The sequence below is a fragment of the Octopus sinensis genome, linkage group LG2, assembly GCF_006345805.1.
Source record: "Octopus sinensis linkage group LG2, ASM634580v1, whole genome shotgun sequence".
NCBI classification, from domain to species: Eukaryota; Metazoa; Mollusca; class Cephalopoda; order Octopoda; family Octopodidae; genus Octopus; species Octopus sinensis.
Window position 1 is genome coordinate 58,538,294 of NC_042998.1, and position 21,028 is coordinate 58,559,321.

General features: G+C 36.1%; 1 protein-coding gene across 5 annotated transcripts in view; it reads left to right on the forward strand.

Moving 5' to 3' along the window:
- The window catches only part of LOC115224721 (1-phosphatidylinositol 4,5-bisphosphate phosphodiesterase epsilon-1), a 1,072,053-nt gene that overhangs the window by 946,031 nt on the left and 104,994 nt on the right, over window positions 1-21,028 (forward strand). For 4 of the 5 annotated variants that reach the window (XM_036513495.1, XM_036513507.1, XM_036513504.1 and 1 more), the window contains 2 exons: window positions 224-332; window positions 15,352-15,378. In XM_036513495.1, the coding sequence (XP_036369388.1) occupies window positions 224-332; window positions 15,352-15,378 (136 nt within the window). The remainder of the gene's footprint in view (window positions 1-223; window positions 333-15,351; window positions 15,379-21,028) is intronic. The other variant, XM_036513498.1, reaches the window with a different exon arrangement.

The window sequence follows — 21,028 nt, forward strand, 5'->3', positions numbered from 1 at the left end:
ATTTGTACTTCATTGTGAATTATGCATATAGACTTCATTATTACAAATTGGTTTTCATTCCCTTATTCCCCAAAATCAGATAACTAGTGACACAGCTTATTTCCATATTTAAATTTTAGTCAATTCATATTTCAGAATACCCTCTCCTGCTTTCCTTGACGGTTTAACTATGTATGTGTGTGTACTATAAATTTTCCTCATACAAATAACATTTCTATGACAGGTTTGTACCCATTCTCGAACAAGCAGCATGATCTCTTCTGAAAGTGCTTCAATCAATTTTGAAGAGGATGATGATGAAGATGATGACGAAGATGACGATGTTGCTGATGGCAAGTAACTTTTATTATTTTTATGTTACTGTACTCACTTTTTCAATAAGATTTTTATTCCCTTAAAAACATTTCAGGACAAATTTTAATTCATACACTTTTAACCTCACCTTTTATGTTAATTGTAATTAGCTTTATGTTTGCATCAGAAACTAGTCTTTGGTACACTTCATCATGTTCCCTATTTGTGTGTGTGTGTGTGTGTGTGTGTGTGTGTGTGTGTGTGCACGTTGACTCCTGTCGATCAATGATGACCATGTATCAACACGTTTCTTTTATCCTTTACTTGTTTCAGTCATTGGACTGTGGCCATACTGGGGCACCACTTTGAAGGGTTTCGTTTAATAAATTGTCTCCAGTAGTCAGTCATTTTTCTAAAGTCTCACACTTATTCTGTCAGTCTCTTTTGCCAAACCGCTATGTTAAGGGGTAAATAAACCAACACCAGTTGTCAAGTAGTGAAGGGTGGAAGGAATAAACACAAAGATACACACACATGCACTCTCACACACACACACATACAGAGATTTTGTCTACCAAACTCACTCACAAGACACCGGCTTGCCTGGGACCAAAGTAGAAGACACTTTCCCTAGGTGCTATGCAGTAGGACTGAACCTCCAAACCACATGGTTGCAAAGCAAGCCTTTTAATGACACAGTCGTAGGCAAGAATCTTTTTAGGAAATCTCTGTTGTAAACCTCTCCTTTACATGTCACTGATGTTTATCGAAAGGAAAGTCCACTAACTTTGACCAATTCTGCTTGGCACCAGCATCATTGCAGTACTACTCTCAGAATGCATAAAACTGGAACACATACCTATTTCTTTACTACCCAGTTACATAAAGATGCTCAGCCCAGTGTGGGTTCAAATTTCTGCAAACTGTTTGGTGACTTCAGGTGGCACAAAAAAAGCATCCAATCCATATTGTAAAGTGATTGGTGTTAGAAAAGGAATTTAGCTTTAGAAACTGTGCTAAAGCAGACATTTGAATACAATGCAACTCTTGGGCACTTCAGAACCAACCCATGACTCTATGGAACATGGATGTTAAATGATGGTGATTTATATATATATGTGTATATATATGTATATATATATATGTAAATACATACGTTTTCTTTATTATGTTGCACATTACTTAATCATCGTTATATGTTTTATCTTATATTTAATCTTTCTATAATATGTAATTTTCTAGATGGTGTAATTTAATTTTTCAATATTGAGTTGATAAAAGGTGTTTTTTTTCTAATTTATATATATATATATATATATGTTATATTTTGTAAAATTTGATTTAGTATTTCTAAATTGAATTTTTCCCTGTAAATTTGGAATAATATTCCCTCATATTTTTATTATATAAATATATATATATATATATATACATATATATAAGTTTTTACATCTCTGACTGGATTCAATGATACTGTGTATTTATACTATAAGTATTTTGATACAAATAATAACAATTCAGTTAAATCCTCACAGGAAAAAAAATATAAGAAGCCACAACACTTGCTATTTAAAACATGAAAAAGTAAGCTTATAAACTTTAAGGCCTTGTTTTCCAAACGTCCTAGTGACAAGACCTTGTATTATTTTAAAAAGCAAAGTTATGCTACTCAACATTTTAACAAATGGACAAAAAAAAAAAGAACTTCATCCATGTTTTCAGTTTGTAACTTGACATTAATGCAACTGTTACTGCAGTAATTTATCCCGAGTAATATAAATTTCTACAATTTTAGAATATAGAAATCCAAATTACATTTTATTTTTGGCTAAGTGGTTCTTGATAAATCATTTTCTCCGAAGATTTCTGGCATCACATTGAGTATGAAAAATACCATTGTGAAATACACACACATGCACTCACACACACAACACACACACACACACACACACACACACACACATACACACACACACACACGCAAACATAAATCATTGTCATCTTCCTCATCATTTTTATGTTGTTTCCTTTCTCTCCACACTGGCATGAGATAGATGAAATTTATTGATGCAGATTTTCTATGGCTGGATGCTCTTCTTGTTACTAACAATTAACTGTTTTACACCAATAAGGTATTTTTCATTCCATTAGTCTTGACATGTCAAAACCAACAAGGTCCTTGACACTATGGGTCTTTTGTTTACCAGAGAAGGAAAAGTATAGTAACACTTTAACTCAACCGTTTTAGTGAAGTCTTGCAGAATCAAAGCATACACACATATCTTTTATCTTTTACTTACTTCAGTCATTAGACTATGACCAAGCTGGAGCACCACCTTGAACAATTTATTTTAGTCTAACAAATTAATCCCAGTACTTACTTTTGTATTTTGCCTGGTCCTTATTCTTTCGATCCCTTATTTTGAACAGCTAAGTTATAGGGATGTAAACAGAATTTACTCCTTATGTATGAAACCTAAAAACAATTTAACCCTTTTGATACCAACCCACCTGAAACCGCCTCTGGCTCTATTGTACAAATGTCTTATTTTCAAAAGTTTTGAATTAAAATCTTCCACCAAACAGTCACAATTTATGTTCTTAACACTAGCTTAATGATAAATAAGTTTTTTTTTCACTAAATTCTTTGTTATATCTAAAATTAATTGAACAAAACACAGAGCACCTCAACAGAAATATGGTAACAAAAGGGTTAAAACTTTCCTCTTGTGAGTTATGAATGTTAAGTTATTTTCTGAACAAACTGTAAAGGAGAAAGCAGAAAAGATGCTGCCTTTCTGTTGAAGAGTTTTGAGTTTGTATCTAATAGTTTTTAATATTCTGCACCTGAATATCTTCAAAATATTAAAACATTCTTTGTCCAAGTCACTTGAGAGCAGCAAAGCAATAAAGTAGATAGACTTAGACAGATTAAACAGCAAACTAAAATGGACACCAGAAAATTGTTTGGTGATTTACAATCTCAGAATGAAACACTATTCTTTTATTCTTTCACTAGTTTCAGTCACTGGACTGTGACCATTCTAGATCACCACCATCAAGAGTATTTAGGCGATCATTCAACCCTTGCTTTTATTTTCTATCTGGTACTTGTTTTATCATGTAGGAGTCTGGAGTCATTTCAACCATTTAGCAAATCATGAACACTATTATCTTCAATTTTTATTTCTTAACAGTACAGTCCGTTATGAAGTATCAAAAAGTTTCATTGCACTTCTTAGATCTGCTCATTGACACAACTCCATTACATCTGTTCACAATTGTTTCTAGTGAGTTTTTATAAACTTCAGATGTTTCAGTCTGTCCTGCCTTTCTCTTTCCCTTTTTACATTGTTCTCTTTCCTTTTTCTTAGCTATATTCTTCTTTAAACAGGTAAATAATTAACTAATACATAAAGTAATTCTCATACTGTTTTTTTCTAGCTATCCTTTTGTGTATGAGTGAATTAACTTATTATTTTTTTTAAATTGGACCTGTGATTTTTTTTTATTTTCAGATTCTCAGATTCAATTTTCCTGTTTCCTCTCACTTCTTTTCTCCACCCCAATCTAATTTTCTGTGTGTGTGTGTGTGTGTGTGTGTATTTATTTTATTGTTAACATTCTCATTAGTAGGATAATGGATTTGGCAGAATTTTTAGAACATTGGATAAAGTGCCTTATAGTATTTGTTCCTGTTCTTTATGCTCAGAGGCCAAGTCCTGCCAAGGGCACCTCAGCCTTTTATCTTCTGAGGACCAGTAAAACAGGATATCAGTCATGTATCGAAGCTGATTTAAATAATAAAGACCCCTTCAAATTTATGGCTTTCTGTCTAATTTAGAAATAATTATTGTTAATAGTGATGGTGTGTGGCTTTGTGGTTAGGGTATTCAGCTTGTGTTGTACGGTCGTGAGTTCAATTCTAGACATTTCATTGTGTCCTTGAGCAAGACACTTTATTTCACATTGCTCCAGTCCACTCAGCTGGCAAAGATGAATAGTACTTGTATTTCAAAGGGTCAGCCTTGTCACACTCTGTGTCACACTGAATCTCCTTGATTAAGGGTACACATGCATATGGTGTACTCAGCTGCATGCACAGTAATTCCATGAACAAGCTATTCCATTGATTGGATCAACAAGAACCCTTGTTGTTATTAGCAATGGAGTGCCAGTTATTGTTAATAGTAGTCATTACTAAGATATTTTTTTCTTTTTCATGAGGATGGCTTTTGAATATTTTAGAGATGTTGACTGTTATGTATTTAGTCAACCCAAAAACATACAATTTCAGAAGTTATTTTCTCAATTTCTAACTAAAAGCTAAGTTAATTTTCTTAACTGAAAATCAAAACATTAATGAACATAAAACAAGAGACACACATATGCTTGTATACGCATACATGTAATACAAATATATGGCTTGGCAAGTTACATGGCAACCTCACTAGTGTTGGTGCCACAAAAATGCATCCACTAACCTCTGTAATAACTTCTGAAATTGTATGTTTTGGGGTTGACTAAATACATAACAGTCAACATCTCTAAGGTATCCAACAGTAGAAACCATGAAACCATACCAAAGACACATTGGAACATGACACAAGCCTCTAACTTATTAGAACCTCTAAAACTGTCTGACTCATATCAACACTGAAGATATATGTAAAATGGTGATGATTATATATATATACCTAGGTATATATATATATATATATACATATACATATATATATGTATGTATGTATGTATGTATGTGTATGTATGTATGTCTGTCTGTATGTATGTATGTATGTATGTATGTATGTATGTATGTGCATATATATATATCATTATCATCATCATCATCATCATCATCATCATCATCATCGTTTAACATCTGCTTTCCATGCTGTCATGGGTTGGACGATTTTGACTGAGGGCTGGCGAACCAGATGGCTACACCAGACTCCAATCTTGATCTGGTAGAGTTTCTACAGCTGGATGCCCTTCCTAACGCCAACCACTCCGAGAGTGTAGTGGGTGCTTTTTACGTGCCATCGGCACAGGGGCCAGTTAGGCAGTACTGGCAATGACCTCGCTCGAATCCTTTTACATACATACATATATATATATATATATATCATCACTGTCATAATCATCGATTTAGCATCCACTTTTCCAAGCTTGCATAATTCAGAGGCACTTAGCTGAGGCATATTTTCTGCAGATGGATGCCCATCCTGTCACTGATCCTCATTTGTTTCCAAGCAACATAATATTTCCCCTTGTCTGGGTATGCTTTCAGAAATGGCTAGAAACAAATGACACCACTTGTATGATTGTCACATGATATCAAAACAAGGAAGCACAAAATACATAAACAAATAAATGAACACACACACACACACACACACACACACACACACATACACACTCACAATGAATTTTTTTCAATTTCCACATAACAGATCCACATGCCTAAGGTGCCATGCAATGGGACTAAAGTTGAAATCATGTGGTTGCAAAGGAAATGTTTTAATTACATAATCATGTCTGCACCTATAGCCATTATCATCATTTTTATATCTACTTTTCCAAGCCGGGTTTGTTTGGGCCAGATGGAAGATTTTGAACCAGTGTTCTGGGGTCTGGGTGGCTGCTATCAGTTTGTGCCAGTTGCTGTTGATTAATCAAGTATTTTAGGACCCTGTACAGTCAATTTCCTCTGCAAAATAGGGATAACGATGGCTTGATGGAGAGACGAGTCCCATTAGTTGGAGTGGCTGCTGCAGCAAGTGTCACTGACCAATCTCCAAAGCAGTGCCATTGCGGGAATTACTGTGAGGTGCAGCTGAGTACATCACTTGTTCTGGAATATGTGGCCTATCACCCCCATCCCCTCCATCTTCCCCTGTTTTATTCTCCCACTTTTTTTCCCCTTTTCTTTCTTATCTCTATCTTCTTTCCTCTTTCTTTGTAATTAAATGTTCTAATAAAATAATAATCTTAAAATTAGATGGCCCGAACACATAAGCAATATGGAGCTATGGCAAAGAACAAATCAAGTTTCGATTAGGAAGCAAATATTTAAGAAAAAGTGGAAGTGGATTGGTAGCACAATTAGAAAAGAAACACCAAATGTAGTGAAAAGTGCTTTACAGTGGAATCCGGATGGATATAGAAAGAGAAGTAGGCCTAAGAACTCGTGGCGTAGACCAACACAAAAGGAACTAGAGAAAGGGGGACATTCATGGCAGAGTATTAGTACAGAAGCGAAAAATTATGCGACATGGAATTCAACTATAAGTGGCCTATACTCCGTGTTTGAGGGTTAAAGGCAAGGAAAGGAAAAAATAAAATAAAGAGTTTCCTTTTATCAAAAAACAAAACAACAAAAGTATGCCTATTCTAAATGATGGGCCTCAGCACAATTTTTAGTCTATCAAATTCACTCACAAAAATCATTGGTCCATTCACTGCTACAATCAAAGACACATGCTGTTTAAAGTACCACACAAAAGGGTTGAACCCAGAATCTAAGCAAAAACCACACAGCTACATCTTCAACTTCACTTTCACTTTCACATCACAATATAAGAATGATTATATATGTATCTCTTAGGAAACGTTTTAAACTTGTATCATGCTCAAGAGAGAATATTTATCTCGCATGTTCTTCATGCTGCAGAAATTAAAGTTAAGTACCAGTTTTATAGATTCTTGTGATTTATGGGATAAACTTATAACTGCTAGGGTGTGGTTTTCTGATCTTTTTCTGTGCTGAGTGTGAACAAGAGAGAGAAAGAGAGAGAGAGAGAAAAGAAAGGAGAAGCGAAAGAGGAGAGTGAGAGAGATAGAAAAAAAGAGAAAGGGGAGTGATAGAGAAATGGTGTTGTGGTAATAATGGTGGTGGTGGCGGCAGTGGTGGTGGTGGTCATAGAAGCTGTGTGGTTGCTATGGGAACATTTTGTCAGGGTTTATTGCTCTTATGCATCTCCTGCGACACATATTGACATATTGATGTGGTTGGGTGTGTCTGAGTGCAATGTTTGGATTTAATGCAACTAATAGCTCTGATAGTAGAGTAGATATGGTGATGGAAGGTGGCGGTGTGGGGGTTGGGGTGGGGGGATGAGTTATTGGCAGTGATAATGTTTGCAATGTGGTGACGCTAGTAGTCTTGACTGTCTGGTGATGGTAGCAGTAGTTGTGATAGTTGTGGTGTGACAGTGGGGACTGGTGATGGAGGTGGATGATAGTGACAGAGATGGTAACGGTGGATGATAGTGATGACATTGATGGTATATTAACTGTACAGGTTGTTGTTGGTAGTGGTGGTGGTGGCGAAGATGAGCATGACACTGTTGATCCTACTAGTGATGGTGTGATGGTAGTGGTGGATAGGACACTGGCAGTATTAACTATGTTGATAGTGATTGTTGTTGTGATGGTGGTGGTGGTGGTAGTGGTAGTGGTGGTGGTGGTTGTGGTGGTTGTGGTGGTGGGGTGGTAGTGGTGGTGGTGGTGGTGGTGGTGGTGATGGTGGTGGTGGTGGTGGTAGTGGTGGTGGTGTGGTGGTGGTGGTGGTGGTGGTGGTGGTGGTATTGGTGGTAGTTGTGATGTCACTGGTATTGACTATAGTGGGAAAGATGGTGGTGGTGATAGTGGTGGTGGTGACAGTCATGGTGGTGATGATGTTTGTGGTGGTGGTGGTGGTTTTGGAAGTATTAACTATACTATTGGTGTTAGTTGTAGTGGTGATGATGGCAGTAGGGATGTAGTGATCATGGTGGCAGTGGAGGCACTGGTAATAACAAGTGCGCTGTTGGTGTCGACGGTGGTGGTGGTGGTGGTGGTAGTGGTGGTGGTGATGGTTTTGACAGTTGCAGTATTATTTACAATGATAGAAGTGCTTATGTAAGCAATTGCAGTTGATTGTGAGTGATGACACTGGTGAAATATATTCTTTTCTACTCTAGGTACAAGGCCCGAAAATTTTGCAGGGGGCAGGCCAGTTGATTAGATCAATCCCAGTACACAAGTGGTTCTTAATTTATTGATCCCAAAAGGATGAAAGGCAAAGTCAATTTCAGTGGAATTTGAACTCAGAACGTAACAGCAGACAAAATACCACTAAGCATTTCACCTGGCCTGCTAACGTTTCTGCCAGCTCACCACCTTATGTAGAAATATTTTTTTCTACTCTAGGCACAAGGCCCGAAATTTTTGGGGAGGAGGTCAGTCAATTACATTGACCTCTAGTACACAAGTGGTACTTAATTTATCAACCCCAAAAGGATGAAAGGCAAAGTCGACTTTTGCGGAATTTGAACTCAGAAGATTCAAATACAAAAGGATTGGTGTCTAGCAGCAGAGATGTAGTGCTTGTTTCAACTCCTGTTACATAGGGTTCTATTTTGCAACTGGTCTGTGTGCATTAGCACACAGACCAGTTGCTCTAGAGAAGTGTTGTGAGCCCTGTTTTGATTCTGTTTACCAAATAAAAAAAATATTACAGAAGTGATAAGAATTACCATTAGTAATTATGATATTACTTCTGATACTGATATTGTTGATTAACGTAGATCAGTTCCTAAACAAATATTTTATAACACTGTAATAACTGATCAGATATTCATTCAATTTATGGTTTAGCTATGACAATTATTATTAGATATGTTCATAGTCACAAAATGGAGGTGAACTAGGAACCTTTAATTCTTTAATTTATTGAGTCTGAAGGAGAGTGGGGTTATGCCTATGCCCTAGGCTCTCTGACACTAGTGAGATTGATACCATTAACATTCCTTTTTAACTACTTTTGTAAGTCATTGCTTGCAGAAAAGACATGAAAAGGGGAGAAATTGTGCAGGGCTAATGTTCTGAAGGGGAAGGCCCAAACATAGTCATTAACTGGTACTCCACTGGTTACACTCACAAGGGTTACAGTTGGTCCAAACAATGGAACAGCCTGCTCATGAAATTAATGTGCAAGTAGCTGAGCACTCCTCAGGCATGTGTACTCTTTATGTAGTTCTCAGGGAGATTCAGTGTGACACAGAATGTAACAAGGCTGGCTCTTTGAAATACAGGTACAACTAATTTTTGTCAGCTGAGTGGACTGGGGCAATCTGAAATAAAGTGTCTTTCTCAAGGACACAATGCACTGTTGGGAACTGAACTCACAACCTTAGGATTGTGAGCTGAATACTCTAACCACTAAGCCATGTGCCTTCACTGTAATGATGATTAGTGTAGGGCACAAGAATAATTGAGCAGAACAGAGGCCATTACTGAAATTATAGAAAAGGCAGAGAAGGGAAACAGCAAACATGTAGGCCAGAGGCAGGGGTATGTAACTTTATGCCAGTCGATCAAGTGATGCTTTTTGGGTGCAGTCCAAAACGATTGTGTGCATAGCAGCAGCAATATTTATTAACGACAGAGGCCATATTAATACTGAGAAGTAATATTTATCCCCACTTAAAAGTGGATGTTCTGTTAGAACAAACTATACTGTGGTAGATATCATGAGAGAAACTCTCATACTGGCTTTTGGTGCAAATATAAACAAGAATGCATTTTGCACCAAAAGTTAATATGAGAGTTTCTCCCATGATATCTACCACAGTATAGTATGTTCTAACAGAACATCCATGTTGAAGTGAGCATAAATGGAACGTCCATGTTTAAGTGAGCAGCAGTGATGTTCCAGGTTTGTGAGTAATACTCTAATGTTTTGTAGAGTATCAGGATATATATTGCATACACGAATATCATTTGTTTAGGAGATAAAGAACGTAAATTTTAAAATAAGGATGTTTTACTTTGATATCTGTTTACTGTAGTGAACACATCCAGGAATAAAACATCTCAGTATTTGGCTCACAATCTCAAGACCATGAGTTCGATTCCCAGTGGCACAATGCATCCTTGAGCAAATCAGAGATGAAGTCAATAGACACCAATTTTATCATTTTTTTTTAAATAGCCATTTCAAACATTTTATCTAACTCAGTTGGAATATTTATCTCTCATATTCTTACGCTACAGAAATTAGAATTAAATGCAGTAGAAAAAAATTAGCACTGAAGTACATGGTTCTTCTTTTATTTTAAAGAGAGTATAAAATTAATTGAAGGAGATTTCACTATTTTATAAAGAAGGCTGAATAACTACATAAAAGCTAGCTGTTGATTACAGAGGGTTTTGGTAGGGCTTTTTCTTTCATGATTTTTCATTGCATAATCCAAGATAAAAGAAGAGTTAATGTTTTTACTACATCAGTAAATCGATATCTGTGAAAAATCATATAATAGAAGGTTGGGAGACTAAAAGTTTCAGTTACAGGGAGGAAGGGCTGAGTAAAAAGTCTTTGGCATATTGGTGAGAGAGTAGTAATGATAAGAGAAAAAGAGATAGTGTGAGGGTTGTGGATCGGGAACTACTAGAACAGATAGAAAGAAGAGACAGTGTGTCAGTAGGTTAATAATTGCAGCTTAGTGGAGATACTAATGCTGATCGCTACTGCTACTGTTTTTATTGCTAATAATGGTTATGATTGTGGAAAGTTAATTACCATCAGGTACAAATTTGCTTAAAGCAGAGTTGGCAGAGTTTTTAAAATGCCACATAAAATGTCTACTTGCATTATTTGTTCTGTCTCTCTGTATTCTGAGTTCAAATCTTACCAAAATCTACTTTGCCTTTCAACCTTTAAGGGTCAATTAATAGAGTACTAATAACTTAATGGGATCGATACTTCTCTCTTTCGCTCTCTCAGCATTGATTACACTGTATTTTGATTTTGAGTGTGTGCAATGTCACAAATGATTAGACCCTACTGACACAATCTGAAATCCCCAAGTAACTCAGAAGGGCCACCTATACTTCAGAAGTTGCTGGTTACACATAGATACAAATTTGCTTAAGTCCATGGAAGTTCAACTTCAAATCTTAACACTCATCTTTCCATAATGTGCTTTATATCGGAATGATAATGCATTGAAATTGTATAGGGACATGTGTTCAGAACACCCTTGGATTCAGTCTCACTGTGCAGCCTCGGACTGACCAAAGCCTTGTGGGTGACTCTGGTAGGCAGAAGTTCTATTGTGTGCATACAAGTGGGAAAGTGTTTGTGCCTTCTTTGATAGAATGAAGAGAATATACATTTCTTTTGTCTTTGACTTGTTTCACTAATCCTGAAGGACTTAGTCAATCAAAGCAAGTTCAGAAATTATTTTCATTCTAAATCTGGTACTTGTGATACTGGTCTCTTTTGTTGAAACACTAAGTTATAGGAATGTAAACAAACCAGCACCAACTGTCAAGTGGTACGGGGACAAACACAAAGGCACACAATAAGCTTCCACACAGTTTTCATCTATCCAAATCATTCACAAGGTACTGGTTGGCCAGGAGCTATAGCAGAAGCTACTTTCTCATGGTGATGCACATTTAGACAGAACAAAAAAGACCATGTGGTTGGGAAGTGAACTTCCCAATCACACAGTCATAACTGTGTCTAAGTATTTAGTATATAAATATACTAATCAGGTTTGATTAGGAAAAAATGGTCTACTGCTGGTAATCAGATATATCAGTACTACCAATTGCATGATGAAAATGTCAGTGACTTTATTGGAAACACCACTATTAGATCTCTTTCTAGTGGATGAAGGGTAGTGGGGTACTCTGGCAGGACACTAAAACAATACCTGTCTATTTGAAGGAGCTTGTCATGTGAGTTATTTAGTGACCTCATTAGTGCTGGTATCAGAAAACAAGTTACTTAGAACACTCTCTAAAGTAACTGGCTTTAGGAAAATAATCTAGTCATAGAAACCATGCCGAAACAAAAGAATGGAGCTTGATGTCATTCTCATTGATCCTAATAAACCATCTAACCCAAGCCAACATGGAAGGAGGATGTCAATGATATATACTAATATATACTAATACTTTTTCAGTTTCCATCAACCAAATCCACTCAGAAGGTTTTAGTCAGCCCAGGGCTATAAAAGAAGACACTTGCTCAAGGTATTACACAGTGAAACAGAAGCCCAAACCATGTATTTGAGAACTGAACTTCTTAATGCCTGTGCCTCAAATGGTGATGCCTACAGCATCTAGGTTTCCTAGGTAGTCACCCTTGTAAATGCTAATGATGCTCAATTATTCATCATCATCATCATCATCATCATCATTTAATGTCCACTTTCCATGCTAGCATGGGTTGGACAATTTGACTGAGAACTGGCAAACCAGATAGCTGCACCAGGCTCCAATCTGATCTAACAGAGTTTCTACAGCCGGATACCCTTCCTAATGCCAACCACTCTGAGAGTGTAGTGGGTGATTTTACGTGCCACCAGCACGAAGACTAGTCTGGCGGTACTGGCAATGGCCACACTCGAAACAGTGTTTTTTATGTGCCACTTGCACAGGAGTCAGTCCAGTGGCATTGGCAATGACCTCACTTGAATGTTTTGCTCATGTGCCACCAGCACAAGTGCCAGTAAGGTGACACTGGTAACAATCACACTCAAATGGTGCTTTTTACGTGCCCACCAGCACGGAAGCCAGACAGCTGCTCTGGCTGTGATTCCGCTCGCATGGAGCTGTTAGCGCTCCACTGGCATGGGTGCCAGTCATCGAATTTGGTTCAATTTCGATTTCAATGATGATTAATTTTGGGTGATCAGACAAGAACTAGTCCTTTCAATACAATATAGTCATAAGCCATAACAATGTAATACAATACATCTATACACTTGAGCTCCTTATTTCTAACATGAATAAGGGCATAACATACAAATGTATAAATGCATAACACATAATAAGGCATAACATATAAAAATCTCCACTCGATTGAGGGAGTATTGTCATGTGACTTGCTTAGCAATATTTTTATTTTCAACTTAAAATTCCTTAATATTTCTTTCAGACAACATAGGACCACACAAATGGGATCAAACACTCAAATACATTACTTTTTCTTTTTGTTATTGATGCAATAAGGATGAGCTACTAAAATGATTTACTTGTATTTCTACCTTATCCTAGTGCATGTCCTTAAGTAAGACTCTCTATTTTAGAGCTTTAATCTGCAAGTCAAAAGAAAGAAACATTTTTATTTTAAAATCTTGTCAAATGAGTTATAGAAATGTCTACAATGCAAGTTCAACAAGAGTAGGATAACATGATCAATAATTTATGCAAATATATACGAAAGAATCAATGAATTCTATCTGAAATAAAGAAAGGATAATAAAAATCTCACATTAAAATTTTACTCAGTTTAAAAACCAAGTATCCTAATCTGAAACCAGTCTGGGATGATGTATAGATCTAATGAAGTTGATTGTGTCTAGAACATTGATTGAATGAGAATCTAATCAGTTATCAATGTGCCAAAGAATATTGCCTCTTCTATTGATAAGCTTTGTTTCCATAGATAATCTACAATCAACTTCTGCTTCATTTCTGGCTTCCTTCATCTTTATTATTAATATTATTTCTGTCTTATCCAGTTTTTGGAGATGTTTCAATCTGCGTCAGTCATCTCAACTATCACACACACACACACACCAAAACTCATATACATATATGTTACACATTTTAATATGTTTTTGTCTACTTTTCCATGCTAGCGTGGGTTGGACAGAGACATATATTTTAAAGTGGCTTCTTAGGCTAGTTGGCCTTCTTTAATCAATCTTTACCCATTTTCAAGTAAAGGATTTCTTTATTTTATTAGTCTTTGAAAGTGCAGAGTGGCCAGATGTGATATCAACAGGGAATGTAAACACCATTCATGCAAATGTGTGATGCACAGCACACACTCATATGAACAAACACACACACACACACATGCACACATACATGCACACACATGCATGTGCACACATGCACACTCACACACACGTGCTCACACACACACACACACACATGTACACATAAGCAATTTCAGGGTGGGGCTAAGTCAATTACATAGACCCCAGTACTCAGCTGATACTTATTTTATCAGTCCAAAAAGATGAAAAAGTAAGTCAATCTTGGTAGAATTTGTAGGTGTAAAAATTAAAAAGTGTTTCATCTCTAAACATGATGCTGAAAAGTTATCACAGTAATAAATCTCAAACATTGTGATGTATCAACATTTTGAACTAGTTCAAGAAAACAATTAATTTTTCGTTTTGGGATTTGGTTTACAAGATTCTTTGTGAGTTCGTGTGTTGAAGCTTATTTTGTTGTGTCTGGGGAGAGTCATTTTCTTTTTGTACCTTATAATTTAACACACTCACCGGTAAAATTTCCACTTATTTCTTATTTTTATTTTCCTAAAATTTTTGTTGCATCTTGACTACTGAAAGATTATTGGAAAGGTTGCATCTTGACTACTGCAAGATTATTGGAAAGGTTGTAAGACTATTGAAAATGTTGAAGACACAACGAAAATTTTAGAAAAATAAAAATAAAAAATAAATGGAAATTTTACCAGTGAGTGTGTTAAATTATAAGGCACAAAAAGAAAATGACTCTCCCCAAACACAACAGAATTAATTTTTCTTCTTAAATGAACCCAACCCAATCCACCCAAGTCCCTCTACTTATTTACCTGCAGGTTCTGTATCACGTTATGGGATCATCATGATAATAGCAGTGAAAAGCAACAACTAGTGTAAAGAAATTTTAATGATACAATAAATTGATATTAATTACAAAACAGAACAAATGAGAAAGGAAACCCTAATGAAGTCAATGAGCAGTTCACAGATATGGCATAGAACAGAGCCAAATATATGGTAAAGAGAGTAGTAGAACAGAACAACAATAGATTGCCTTTCCTAGCTTGAGGAATCAGACATTGATTAAATCCTAATAAAGATATAATTATGGTAGCATTTTGCAAATAATTTGTTATTTAATGAGTTTATTTCAGTAAATATCTAGCACATTATTATTTCCTGTTTTTTTTTTTGTCTTCTGTCTTTAAATATTTGCCACGAGAAATATACAATTTCATATTGTTATATTTTCTTTCAAATTCTTTCCTTCTTCTGTCAGGCTGCCAGCTCTATCGGAAACAATTTGGTAATTAAATTTGTGTGATTTTTGATTTTTTCCTTCTGATTTGATTCTTATCGATATTGTACCGATGTATTAAAGTTGTGTCTTACCTTTTGCCTGCTTGGTTCTCCTAACTTTGTATATTTTATTCTTAATTTCCCTTCAGACTTTTGTTTGCATGTTATTCTCCCTCTCACTTGTTTGGCTTTCAGTTATTGTTCCTGTAGGACAACATTAAATTTAGGATTTCCAGATAAGAATTTGGCATCATAATAGCTGTTACATTATTGTTTTGTCATTTCCTTGTGAAGTTTCTTATTATCATATATTCATTTCAATTAAAAGAATATATTGTTTATTTTCTTAACTGAATTGTCTTTCTTTGGTATGATTTGATATGTGTTGTTTTATGAAATGTATGTTTGAGTATTAAATTGCAGTTATTTATTAACAAATATCAATTATCTCTTCATATGATCTATATTTGGCAAAGCTATTAAAATCCTGACAGAGCTAATTTTTTCCATATGTTATCCTATGATGCAACTGGACACATCATCAATTATATTTCCAGGGCTCATTAAGTGTTTTGTGTCTTTCAATAATTAGACAGACTTACTCAGGTGATCTGCCAGGTATGATCAAGTTCCAGTTTGTGTCTAGTAAGCATTAGTCTTGGTGCCACTGCCTCTTCTAGGACTCATACCCACTGATGCATTGCCACCTTGAGATGGCAACCTCTGCTGTGTCCATAGCCAACTTGATGGTCTTCTGCCAACTTGGTACCTGTTGATGCCTGGCATGTTGTATGCTCTACAGAACCCTCTGCATTCTACCTGAAAGGGGTCATGCATTGCTTGTTACTCAATGCTTCAGCTTAGCTCCTTTACTGATGAAGAAATAAATTAGAGATACTTATTTTCCAATAATTTTAATTTTACACGATTGGATCTACCATACCTATGAGTGAGTATTTATGATACAGAGCCATCAGATCATAGAATTTCTTGTTGTATTTGGTCTACCTAGTTAAACTTCAGTTTATTCATGTGGTTGGAAACAGGTACCATATACATTGGCATATCAACTGATATTTGGTTATGAACTGGCATTTATTTCTCTGCTGAGTGTAACCTCTCTAATTTGCTTCATTCCACTGGTTCTCATGAGCCATTTTACATCTTTAGAGAAATTTTCAAAGTTTGAAATCTGATTTTAATATCAAGTTTTCTTTATATTTTCACTGAATTTTCCTCTAAATATAATTTTCCATTATTGTAAAATAATCACAAAAATCGTTGAAAGTTCTGCTTCAGGCATATCTGATTCTCCAATAAACTGCTGGCCTCTCCATTTAAAGGCAATATTAAAATAGTTCTTTTAGTTAGCTCTGATAGTATTTTAGTCATCTATACAATAATTGATCCTTTTTATGCTTTTGGAACCAAATACGTGGTAGATGGCAATGTAGTATGATATAGATGGTATTTCAATGTCTCATGTAATATGCTCTTTTCTGTTAGTGTTAGAAAATATTTGTCTTTGTAACAATCCACATAACTTTTATTCTTTTCTTTTTCTACTCCTATTGTAATTTTATCCAATCCTAAATGATTTCCCCTAGTGAAGGCACATGACTGAGTGGTTACAGTATTTGGCTCACAATCTCAAGACCATGAGTTCGATTCCCAGTGGCACAATGCATCCTTGAGCAAGACACTTTGTTTCATGTTGCTTCAGTTCACTCAGCTTGCAAAAACGAGTAGTACCTGTATTTCAAAGGACCAGCCTTGTCAAACTCTGTGTCATGCTGAATCTCCTTGAGAACTATGTAAAGGGCATGCATATTTGCGGAGTGCTCAGCCACTTGCATGTTAATCTTATGAACAGATTGTTCCATTGATCAGATTAACAATAACCCCAATTGCTATAACTGATGGAGTGCCTGTTAAAGGATTTCCCTAAAATGTTGTTTCAGACATCCTGCAGTTTTTGTCAACATAATATGCCACCAGTTAAATGTATAGACTGAGGTATTGGCATGGCCATGTGGTTAAGAAATTTGCTTCACAATTACATGGTTTTAAGTTCAGTCTAGTGCATGGAACCTTGTGCATGTCTCCTTTACCATAGCCCTTGACCAACCAATGCTTTGTGAATGGATATGGTCAGCAGAAGCTGAAACAAAATGTGTGTGTGTGTGTGAGTGTGTGTGTTTGCGTGCGTGTGTGTGTGCATGCTTGTGCATGCATGTATATACATATGCACACGTATATATATTTGTGTTTCCTTGTCTTGAAGTTGTGTCCTAATTGCAAACAAATGTTACCAAAATACAAGCAGTGTTGTTCATTTGCAATCTCCAATGAAAACATGTCTGGCCACTATACCTGTTCATGTTCAAGGAACTAGGGTAGGAATTGTTTTACTTGGAAGCAGATGAGGATTGGTTGCTACAAAATATCTGGCTCAATGAATTTCATCTGACCCATTCAGGCTTCAAAAAGTGGACATCACAATGATGATGAAGTTTATAACCTGATGTTCATTTCCGCAACTACCTATCTGTTTAATCTGCAACTAAAACTTTATAAAATCACATTTTCTCTCTCTTTACAAAATCTCTCCCTTTACAAAAATCTCTTCCTGTACAAAACTCTACAAAACCACATTTTCCTCTCTCTTATAACTCAGAATTATTGTGCTTTATAAGAAATATTTTAAAGAGGAGTTTTGACAGTAGAACTCTGACAAAATGTCTTCCAGTATTTTATCTATTATTCCTCCCTGTTTTATATTCAAACCCTATTATAATCAACATTGTCTCTTCTACTTGATGCAAAGCTAAAGGATGCTAAATTTGAAATTAGAACTGAAAAGCCTGAAACTAAACACAACAATTGAATTTGCAGAATTATTAGCTCAACTTCCTATGCCAAGTGATAATAACAGCAACAAAGATATGAATATAATAAGAATAACAATCTGTTCGTGTATGATGGGCTTGAGTTAATGATACCATGATGTCTCAAGGGGGAAAAAAATCGATGGAAATATTTTAGCAAATAGCTGTCTCTGTTGGCATCAGTGACATTTTGTGTTTGAATTGAAATAAAGGTTGCCGCTATGATGTATATGCAATAACTGCATCATTTGTTGGAGGACAGTGAAATCAGGAAATATACAACAGATAGAGAGAAATTAGATAAATATAATCTGCATGCATTACAATGCAACACTAATTTTAGTGACCTCAAATATGAATGAGACACAAAAGATATAGAATATGCTATCCCCCAATAAGGATGATGGTAGTGGTGGTGATATGGTGGAGGAATGGTGGGGTAATGTTTAGACAGGTGTTATGGAATGAAACTGCTGAGCCACAATTTCGATGTTTCTTTACTCCGAAATATAAAACACTGATTAGTGATGTATTTGTTTCTTGTTTTTCTAATGCCATGCCAGGACATCACCTTGAAAGGTTGCATTGATCCAGTCAACCCCAGTACTTATTAAGTGTTATACTTATTCTACTGGTCCCTTTTTTGTGTAACCACTGAAACACAGGGACATAAACAAAACAACACAAATTACCATCATTTTAATGTTCATCTTCCTATGCTTGCACTGGGCAGAGGGTATTCATAAAGGCAGTTTTTGTAAAGTCAGCTGTCCTTCCTAATGCCAATCATAACCTGTTTCCAAGGAAATAATATTTTCTCATGGCTGGACATGTTTTCACAGAAGACTAGAAATTAAATACATCATATGTATGATGTGATACTCATATTTATCATAAAATGTCTAAAAAAGGTAACACACACACACACACACACACACACACACACACACACCACACACACACACATACACACACACACACACACACATTATATACATATATATATCCCACTACTACACATTCCATATCTTGAGGTGTCACCTGGATCCCTCATCACCCCTATTTATCTCCTTGGAGATACCATCAATTCATTCTCTCGTTCTCTCCTAAATGTGAATAGCCATGTAGCTCTTCCACAAGAACCTGCTCTATCCCACCCAACCTCTTCTTTCTTGCCTTAAGCCCCACCTAATATAAGGATGCAAAACTCTCCTTGGGTTTTGTACACTGGCAAGATGCATGGTGACCTCACCAGTGCCAGTGGAATGAAGAAGAGCATCCAGTGCACATATATGGTAATTTCACGTGCCAAATCTGCATAAAAACATCTTAATATCTTTCACATATGCACAAACACACTCACACAGAGTAAAAGGTTGGTCAGATACTGTTGTTATAGTTACATTAGACCTGTTGTGATGGGCTTGGATCATTTAATTATAAATCAGAGCTGTAGCAATACAAAGCTAGGTGGTAAATTATCAGTGTCATTAATGCATCAAATAGAATGCTTCATGTTATGTGTTCTGACTAGCAGTGTTCTGAGTTCAAATCCTGCTGAGGTCAACTTCTCCTTTCATTCTTACAGAGTCAATAAAAAAAAAAGCAATCCAGGTTAGTGGACTGGCAGAATTGTATAATATTGGACTTGATATTTAATGGTATTTGTTCTGGCTCTTTGCATTCTGAGATGGCTTAAAACAGGCAAATAAGAAACAGAGAGATCATATAAATATACAATCTGAATTCAATTATCTAAATAAGTTAATGTTTTAACAATGATGAAGAATAATCTAGAAATCAATAGACATAGTGTTGCCCTGAGTTGCAATTAAAAAGTAATCAAAACTATAGCAGATATACTCTCAGTTAAAGGAGACAAGTCGAGAGGTTTACCAACCATCACCATCAAACATTCATCAATGTTTACCCCTTCCTGTCCATACTTATATACAATAGATACAAACACACACACACACATGCACACACACACACACATACACACACACACACACACATTTGTAATTACATATATACGTATTATATAGGTATGGTTAAAATCCAAGATGCCTTACTGGCACTTGTGCCCGTGCTAGTAGGGTGCCAAGAGCACCATCTGAGCATGATCGTTGCCAGAGCAGCCAACTGGCTTCCGTGCCAGTGACACGTAAAAGGGCACCATTCAAGCGTGATCGTTCACAAAGTTGCCTTACTGGCACCTGTGCTGGTGGCATGTGTAAAAGGATTTGAGCGAGGTCGTTGCCAGTACCGCCTGACTGGCCCCCATGCCAGTGGCACATAAAAAGCACCCACTACATTCTCAGAGTGGTTGGTGTTAGGAAAGGTATCCAGCTGTAGAAACTCTTCCAGATCAAGATTGGAGCCTGGTGCAGCCATCTAGTTCACCAGCCCTCAGTGAAGATTGTCCAACCCATGCTAGCATGGAAAGCAGACGTTAAACGATAATGATGATGATGATGATGATGATGAATACTCTTGAAGCACCTCTGCTTATTCCAGTCTTTCAATTCTATATGTACTTATATATATGTGCAGTACATATTAGAGTGGTAAATTCCGGAAATATTGTTCATGGAGTAATTACATATCAAAACAGGGGGCTGGAAGAATTATTGATTTATCGTTACACATGTTTCCTTTTACTAACAGGAATTGCAAAATTGTACATGTAGGTTAAATATGTAAGAAATTTCCTGTTAGAAATTTTTCTGGCAGAAACATTCAAATAATCCTATTTCTTTACTACCC